This window comes from Tachysurus vachellii, chromosome 5 (assembly GCF_030014155.1).
Source record: "Tachysurus vachellii isolate PV-2020 chromosome 5, HZAU_Pvac_v1, whole genome shotgun sequence".
In the NCBI taxonomy this organism is placed as follows: domain Eukaryota; kingdom Metazoa; phylum Chordata; class Actinopteri; order Siluriformes; family Bagridae; genus Tachysurus; species Tachysurus vachellii.
Genome location: NC_083464.1, coordinates 3,285,530 through 3,295,000, shown reverse-complemented (window position 1 = coordinate 3,295,000; position 9,471 = coordinate 3,285,530). Strand labels below are relative to the sequence as shown.

At 39.8% G+C, this 9,471-nt stretch overlaps 1 protein-coding gene across 1 annotated transcript in view; it reads left to right on the top strand.

The window, feature by feature from the left end:
• Window positions 1–5,818, top strand: part of LOC132845239 (dipeptidyl aminopeptidase-like protein 6) — a 51,139-nt gene extending 45,321 nt beyond the window's left edge. The window contains exons 18-26 of the mRNA XM_060869157.1: window positions 1,109–1,207; window positions 1,312–1,381; window positions 1,871–2,041; window positions 2,223–2,277; window positions 2,681–2,780; window positions 2,913–2,971; window positions 3,056–3,128; window positions 4,007–4,080; window positions 5,366–5,818. Of these exons, the coding sequence (XP_060725140.1) occupies window positions 1,109–1,207; window positions 1,312–1,381; window positions 1,871–2,041; window positions 2,223–2,277; window positions 2,681–2,780; window positions 2,913–2,971; window positions 3,056–3,128; window positions 4,007–4,080; window positions 5,366–5,521 (857 nt within the window). The 3' untranslated portion in view covers window positions 5,522–5,818. The remainder of the gene's footprint in view (window positions 1–1,108; window positions 1,208–1,311; window positions 1,382–1,870; window positions 2,042–2,222; window positions 2,278–2,680; window positions 2,781–2,912; window positions 2,972–3,055; window positions 3,129–4,006; window positions 4,081–5,365) is intronic.
• Window positions 5,819–9,471: the final 3,653 nt, after the last annotated feature.

The window sequence follows — 9,471 nt, the reverse complement described above, 5'->3', positions numbered from 1 at the left end:
TGTAAAATGTAGTCAGGATGGGGGGAGTGAGATGTGCCTTTCTCTGCCTTCGTAAGAAGTAGAGACGCTGCTCGCCTTTCTTGGTGATGGAGCTGGTGTTGAGTGACCAGGTGAAGTTCTCCACTAGATGAACACTAAGAAATTTGGTGCTCTTGACGTTCTCTACAGGTGATCCGTCGATGTTCAGCAGAGACTGGTTCCATTCAGAGAAAGGTTGTTGGCTCTACACCAGGCAGTTAGGTGTTGCACCTCCTCTCTGTTTGCTGACTCGTCGTTCTTGTTGATGAGACCCACCACGGTCGTGTCATTGGTGAACTTGATGATATAGTTCGATCTGTGCATTGCTGCACAGTCGTGAGTCAGCAAGGTGAACAGCAGTGGACTGAGCATGCAGCCCTGAGGGTCTCCAGTGTTCAGTGTGATGGTGCTGGAGATGCTGTTCCCGATCCTGACTGACTGAGGTCTCCCAGTCAGGAAGTCCAGGATCCAGTTGCAGAGGGAGGTGTTTAGTCCCAGCAGGCTCAGTTTCTCAATCAGGTGCTGAGGGATGATTGTACTGAATGCTGAACTAAAGTCTATGTACAGCATTCGTACGTAAGTGTCTTTATTGTCCAGGTGGGTGAGGGCTAAATGAAGGGCTGTGGCAATGGCATCGTCTGTGGAGCGGTTTGGATAATACGGGAACTGTAGGGGCTCCAGTGAGGGTGGTAACTGGGTCTTGTTGTGTCTCATGACAAGCTTCTTGAAGCACTGTGTGTGTGTGTGTGTGTGTGTGTGTGTGTGTGTGTGTGTGTGCAGGATGAATTTATTTTGATGTGTTAGATTTTACACACATCTTTAGTTTTGTTAGACACACTCCACACAGTGACACACACACATTCACTGTAACCCAGTGTGTTCACATGTGTGTGTTCACGTGTGTCTTTACAAGAAGTCTTTAATCTTTCATGCTTTAGTTGTTGTGCTTTTTCGCCCTTAGAAACAGAACTCCGTCGCTCACATGTATCTCAATGTTCTACTAATAAAACCTCACCGTACCATTTCCAACACCACATTACAGCACATTCACGTTATAGTGTGAACAACACAGCTGTTTGTGTTCTCCCAGAGCTTTTGGACATCGAGCTGAACCTGAACCTCCGGAAGACCGTAGACTCAATGCAGATGCCACGAGTTGAGTACAGAAAGATAGACGTGGAGGGTTACGGTATGACCATCAACTGAGGTTTAACTCAGCACGTCAGTGTTACACATAAAATGTGATTATCTGATTTGTGTGTGTGTGTATGTGTGTGTGTGTGTGGTCTCCAGCTCTGTCTCTACAGATCCAGAAACCTGCTGGCTTCATAAACACGGCACATTACCCTCTCCTGCTGCTTGTGTAAGTCTCAACACCAAGCTGTTTATTATAACAGCATATTCCTATGCGTATTATTGCTCTTATACTTCATCTATTTATCGTTTCCTATATTTATTTCTTTGAAAAAGAAATAAAAGATTAACATATTAATGTTATATAAACAGTTCTGTACAACACATTGATGATAACTTAGCTAACATGTCCTCCTGTCGCAGCACCTTCTGTTCTGACCAATCAGCATCCAGAATCCATTTACAGCTTGATGAACTTCACACACAGATAATAGATAGAAAGAAAGATAGATAGATAATATACAGAGTATTTACAGATAATACACAGTGTATATACAGATAATATACAGTGTATTTACAGATAATACACAGTATATATACAGATAATATACAGATAATACACAGTGTATATACAGATAATTCTCTCTCTCTCTCTCTCTCTCTCTCTCTCTCTCTCTCTGTCTCTCTCTCTCCCTCTTTCTCTCTCTCTCTCTCTTAGAGACGGGACTCCAGAACAGGTCGTGTTGGAGCGGTTCCAGGTGGACTGGGTCACAGTGCTGGTCAGTAGTTTGGGCGTGGTCACTGTACGCTGTGACGGGCGTGGCAGCGGCTATCGAGGCTCCGAGTTCGTCCACATGCTAGACAAGGAGGTCCAGCTGAAGGCTCTTAGGTACAAAGCGTCTTCCTGTCGGCAGGAAAGCAGAAGAGTGAAGAGTGAAGCTTCTAGAATGTTCTCACACTTCCAGATTGTTGATGAATTTGATCAATTTGTGGAAATTGCAGTTTGTGTGTTTGAGTGTGTGTGTGTTCAGCCTAACACAAACTAGCACACATTCTTTTGTGTTTTGTAGCATTTTAGCGAAAGAGCCGTACATCGACAAAACCAGGATTGGAGCTTTTGGACAGGTAAAAACTCCAGGTGTGATGATGAGATGATTCAGATTGAGGCTTTGATTTGAAAGGTGACATTTATAATAAATCAAGGCAGCAATCAGAAAATTCATTAGCATGAATATACAAAAAACGAGTGGTGTCAGGATCGCGCTTGAGCGCTTTCCTGCCGGAACACTAGGGGGCGTTCTGGCAGTGTGTCTCTCCGGGTTCTTTCCCTAGTGCACACAATGTGTGTGTGTGTGTGTGTGTGTGTGTGTGCGTGCGCACATGTGTGTGTGATTGTGCCCTGTTATCGGTTGGCCCCTTTACCAGTCCCAGACTCCAGGGTATATGTGTGTGTGTGTCTATATATGTGATATGTATGTGTATAATGTGATGAAGGTATGATGATGATGATGATGATGATGTGTTCCAGGTGTATGGAGGACACATCACCAGCCTCCTGCTCAGCTCTGAGGCCTCCGTTCTGAAGTGTGGAGCTCTTCTGTCTCCCATCTCCGACTTCCGACTTTACGGTAGGGTGTGTGTATGTTTGTGTGTGTGTGTTTGTGTGTGTGTGTGACAGACAGACAGAGAGTATACATTTTGACCTTTATGTAAATAATTGATCAATTTCATAACTCTTCTTGCTTGTATCTGCTTTTTAGCATCGTTTTTTTCTGAGCGATATTTTGGCCTTCCACACCCAGAGCATCGAGCGTATGAGGTACATCATCACTTCAGATTATTTCTTTTCTGATAGATTACATCGTTGTGTTGTAGATTTGCTTATTTATGACTTTTTTTCCAGACCTTTAATTTCACACGGCAAGAATCTAAGTTTGTTAATTCGAAGATTCTGATCGTTCACCCTACTGCAGATGGTACGTTCCTCCTTCGCTCTTTTTTTTTTATCATCATCCACATTGTAACTTCCTAACATGGGAGAATATCCTGATCCAGATGAGTTTTTATCATATAGTTAGTCTTAATAGTAATCAATCTAAAAAACCAACAGAAATGTTTGTTTATTTGTTGTGGTCCATTTTCATCCATCAGATCGATCTGAAACTCAACAAGGCTGAAGCTCCGCCCACTTTACATACATATACATATATACATTGATATATTTCTAAAAAATCTTTTTTTATTTAAATATTGAGTTTGAGTGTCGTTATATGTCAATATATAAACCTTAGAAATACATGAGTGAAATACAATAAAACTCTAATTTACTCACAGCTTCTTCTATGTTTATAGAATAATAAAGAGGATTTTTCCACAAAAGATTAATTATTATTATTATTATTATTATTATTATTATTATTAATTATATATTTAATATTTAGGAAAAAACATTACAACATTTTTAAAATATTTTAAAATCATGCACGGTATAATTTTGATTAATTACACAGAAAGGTTTGTTTGTTTGTTTGTTTATTTATTTATTTATTTATTTATTTGTAAAAATCTTTCTCTGGAGAGCATCTTTACTCTATAACATCCAAAGACTGCATTTCTGCTTGTATTTAGTCAGAAAAAAATTATTTAGATCTAATTAGCTCCATTTACATAATGTCTGTTGTTTGGGGGAAAAAGTTCACCATAAAATATATGTGTAAAAACATCAGCAATCAACTGGCAAAGATTATTTATTACCCTGTAAATCTGAGTCTTTCCAATAAATGTACTGTAATTCTCTCTCTCTCTCTCTCTCTCTCTCTCTCTCTCTCTCTCTCTCTCTTTTCTATTGATACAGAAAAAGTCCATTTTCAGCATACGGCTAAATTCATCTCAGGGTTAATCAGCGGGAAGGCAAATTACAGTCTCCAGGTAAAACATCAGCTGTGTGTGTGTGAGAGAGAGAGATAGAGATAGAGAGACTGTTTAACACACACACACACACACACACACACACACACACACACACACACACACCCACAGACACACAAACACAACGTGTGGAACTAACCACTGAACCTGAAGATTTTCTGGAGAAATTCCTGATGTGAGAAATTAGCTGTGAATACTGTAAGTGTGGAATAAAACACACACACACACACATTGATGTATCACCACACTCTTGCTCTGTCAGGTGGAAGATTAGTGTTGACTCCTGAAGCCTCTTCTGCACTTTGACTTTAACAGACTTACACACTCACTAATCTAATTAAACATGAACATCAGGAGAACCTCTCTTTGCTCTCTGCTCCATTACACATCCCTCTTTTAATTAATTCTTAAATGTTAAATGACTCTCAGGTTAATAAGGTTTACATGTTCTCTAGAAGGTCCTCTGCTGCTCTCTGTCAAATAGCACGCTAATGATGAGGAGGCTGTATTGATGCATGACAAACTCTGACACTACAGACTTTCTCTAACATGATATATTTCCCCTGGGTCCTAGTGACCTCAGTGTAAAGTGAATGGTGGGTTTGTGTAGTTAGAGGTTTCACACTGCTCCTACTGACCCCGGGGATAACACTGAATCCTGTCTCTTCATAATCTGACCTTTCACACTGTACACTCCTAAACCCTGCTGTAACCTTCTTCTCATTTGCATATTAACGTATCAATGATCCTGATTGGATAAATCCAGCGCGTGACCTCTTTAAATAACGGCTCGTCTCACGCTTTCACATCAGTGAGGAACAAAGTTCAGGTCTGTGCTTCTGCACCCGAGCAGCATCTGTTATCTTTCACAGCTTTATCATCTTTTTTACTCTTTATAACTTTGTCGTCTAGTCGACCAGACGTTGTTTCGTCCGTATCGGTCTTCAGTTAATTTCTCAGTGTGACGTATTTCCCCCTCTCTACACCACACACTTCAGTGATCAGTGTTCAGTGTTTTGTCTCCTGACTGTATCTACCGAGCCGTTTTTGTTCAGTGTCTCTACGTCCTGGTTTTCACCTGATATGAAGCACAGAGGCGCTGCTCGCTTTCTGATTGGGTTTCTGTTGCTAAGCGACAAGACTAACATTCTAACAGAGCATCGTTTCACAACGTACACGTTCAGAACCGCCGTGTGGAGTTAACACTGTAAAAGCTAGGCTGTAATTCATGACCTTGCTTACAAAAACTGAAAGCTGGACCTCAGTGATGTTTTTCTCTGTTCAGATTTATCCTGATGAAGGTCACTTCCTGCACAGCGAGGCGGTGAGGCGGCACCTGAGTCAGTCCCTGGTCCACTTTTTTGAAGAGTGTTTCAGGAGATCAGACGACACGTTTCAAGATGACCTTGATCTGGAGGAAAAGAGCGATGTGCAGGGATAGTTTTTTTTTTTTTACTCAACTTGCCTTCCAAGGACATTATCTTCATTTCTCCTTCTGTACAGACGTTTTCCTCTTCCCTCTTTATTCGCAGTTGAAAAGGACGGTCTGTCCATCGCTCTGATGAACTGACAGTAAGGAATATGACTGAACCCTGGGAGAAGATCTAAGATTATTTACAGCATGGATTTCTAGCACTAAGCAGGAACACTCGGTTCATCCGGCTGCTCTGGGACTCGCTGGTTCTATTTATTCTTTCTTTTCTTTTCTTTTCTTTTCTTTTCTTTTTTTAAGAAATGATAACTGGTGGTTGGTTTATAGTCATGGTTCTATGTCAGAGTTCTTCTGTCTCATTGTTTTCGTGTCTGTATCTCTGATGTAAAGTAACTAATGAAATGTTATTGATATTCACTTTGGTTTGTCCATAAAAAAGCTTTTCTTTTTCACTGTCTGATTTTCTGTCTGTTTTTTTCCCCTGACATCTTGTGCTGTCTAATACACTGATACAGTAATAAATTAATACAGTAAAGCATTAATACAGTAATACATTAATAAATTAATACAATAATACGTTAAAGAATTGATAAATTAATACAGTAATAAAAGAATACATTAATACAGTAATACATTAAAAATAAATAAATTAATAAGTTAATAAATTAATATAGTAATACATTATTCAGTACATTAATAAATTAATACAATAATACATTAATAAATTGATACATTAATACAGTAATACATTAATACAGTAATAAAATAATACATTAATACAGTAATACATTAATACAGTAATACATTAATAAATTGATACATTAATACAGTAATACATTAATAAAGTAATACATTAATAAATTGATAAATTAATACAGTAATACATTAATACAGTAATAAATAATACATTAATACAGTAATAAAATAATACATTAATACAGTAATAAAATAATACATTAATACAGTAATACATTAATAAATTAATGAATTCATTAATAAGTTAATAAATTAATACAGTAATACAGAAAAGAGTTTGAGCACATGGAAGATTTAAAATCTTTTTACTTTATTTTATTTTACTGAAAGCAAGTGTGCAATAACCCAAATCACAGAAATCAACACATCTCTGTCCCTCAGCGCTGAGCAGAAGAGCATCTTTCTTTCTTTCTTTCTTTCTTTCTTTCTTTCTTTCTTTCTTTCTTTCTTTCTTCCTAAATTTTTAGTATTTTTCACGCTTTCTTTGTTTTTTTCTCAAATTTTATTTATTTTTACTGCAGATTACTGCCTGCTGTGATGAACTTGACCTCTCGAGTTGTCTTTATTCCATTCCAGCAATCATCTGACTCTGATGTAGGGAGGGGAGGAGAGCTGGAAAAGCATGAAAAGATGGAGAGAGGGATATTATTTGAGGCCTGTTCTTCTTCGTGTTAATCAGCTAACAGTGTCGACTCCTGATGTAATTACCCTCAGAGGCAAGACGAGGCGTAACACCACCTCCAACACAGGCAGCAGCTGTTAAAGTCTTTGTTCATATCGAAGTCCATTAGGAGTGTCATGTCAATGATTAGCTCTACTTGTGTCTGTCACACATCACCGAGCCTCTTAGCGTATTAACAATATAATAATCTTCAGGCTCAGTCATCAAATTATCAATAACATAGAAATAAATATTCTCATCAGATCAACACTGACTGAAGGATAAACCTGTGTCTGTTCAGCACCTGGTCTGTGACACCTGATTACGCCATTCACAGGTGATACAGCAGGACAGGATACGGTCAACCACAGGACTCTCTTGTCCACCTCAGGTGTCTTGGAATTTACAGATCAGCTTGGGAATGGTTCACTTCCTACCTGGAAGGACGCTCATATCAGGTAACATGGAGGGGAGTGACATCTGCTCCATGCAGACTCTCCACTGGTGTCCCACAGGGCTCAGTACTTGGTCCTCTTCTTTTCTTCCTGTATACTCACTCTCTCAGTAAAGTTTTTTAAAGTTTTTTCTTCCCACTGCTATGCTGATGATACACAACTTATCTTCTCCTTCCCACAGCTTCTGATCGGATCTCAGCACGTCTGGCAGAAATATCATCCTGGATGACGGCTCATCGGTTAAAGCTCAATCCTAGCAAAACTGAACTGCTGGTCATCAGGTGATTCATCCTCAGGTCATAATCTTGCTATATCCCTACATAACGATCTGTTCTCCCCTTCAGCCGCAGCTCACAAGCTTGGGGTAAAAATGGACATTCAACTGTCCTTTTCCTCGCATGTTCCTAATGTGACACGTTAATGTCGGTTCCTTCTCTACAACATTTGTCCAAAGACAAGGAGGATTTGTCCAAACAGGCTGCTCAGGTACTTGTTTAGTCTCTTGTCATTATAAGACTGGACTACTGCAGCTCTCTCTGGCAGGTCTACCAATGACCGCGATTCATCCTCTGCAAATGATCCAAACTGAAGCTGCATGACTTGTTTTCTACCTGCCTAAGTTCTCACATACCACCCCAATGCTGCGATCCTCCACTGGCTTCCGGTAGCTGATGCTTGCCTATAAAACCAAAAACGGACCAGCTCCCTCTTACCTCAAAGCCCTCATCACTCCTCACACTGCATCTCACACCGTCTCAGCACTGCTCCACTGGTCCCACCATCTCTCAGGGTAAGAGGTAAGTACACTACAAGACTCTTTTCTGTTCTGGCACCAAGGTGGTGGAATAAACTTCTCCCAAGGGTCCGGACATCTGAGTCACTGGATGTCTTCAAACGACGGTTGAAGACCTACTTCTTCATTAAAATACTTGAACTAACACTTTCTCCCCTGTTTGTTTTATGTGTGTATTTAAAAAAAAAACATTGTTTTAGGCTCATGTTATAAGTCTTTAACATAGTGAACCTACCGAAAAAAAGCACTTTTGTACGTTGCACTGGATAAGAGAATCTGTAACATGCTGTAAATGTAGATGACAAAAGGATACGAGGTGAGGTGACTGAGGAGAAAAGATCTGAGAAGTTACAGGCACACACAAACACACACACACAAACACAAACACACACACACAAACACACACAAACACACATGTGCACAGACACAAGCAAACACACATGCACACACACACAAACACACACAAACATGCACACACACAAACGTGCACACACACACAAACACAAACACACACTTGCACGCACGCACACACACGCACACAAAATCACATGCACACACGTGCTCTTGCACATATTTGCACACACACACACACTCTCTCTCTGTATGTTACTCGGTGGAACAGACATTAAGTTATAATGAATCACACTGACACTCTAATCGGTATGCAGCATGACAGCGCTGTGTTATGTGAGCAGAAATAAAAGGACTTCTAGTGCAGCTTCCTGAATCTCAGACAGAAGCACAGCTCTAAATCCCAGGTTTATATTAATACATGATTTCAATTAATAATTTCTCTACTTACAACTTGTTCAGCGGGAACCTCATACAGGATGGACATGGAATTCAACAGACAAAAATAAACCTGGGAGGAGATGTTTAGGTAACATTTATGGAAGGAGTCTCCAGTGTGAGAGTCAAGTCTATCTATCTATCTATCTATCTATCTATCTATCTATCTATCTATCTATCTATCTATCTATCACTGAGTGGTGTCACACTAAGGTAAGATAGTGTATAGACTTGATGGCTAATTAGGGCCTGAGCACCGAATGGTGCGAAGCCCTATTGTTTTTCCTCGGGAGTATTATTATTATTTATTTATTTATTTATTTTTTCCCCACACATTGGCCAATTGGGGTCCCTTAACATGCTCGAAAACTCTTGAAATTTGGCACACACGTCAGAGTCGCGCAACACTAGGTTTGGACAAAGGCTGGAATACGGGCATGGCAGGGGGGCTCTGTAGCGCCCCCTGTAATGCAAAAACAAACATTGGTGCACAGATCGGGCAATT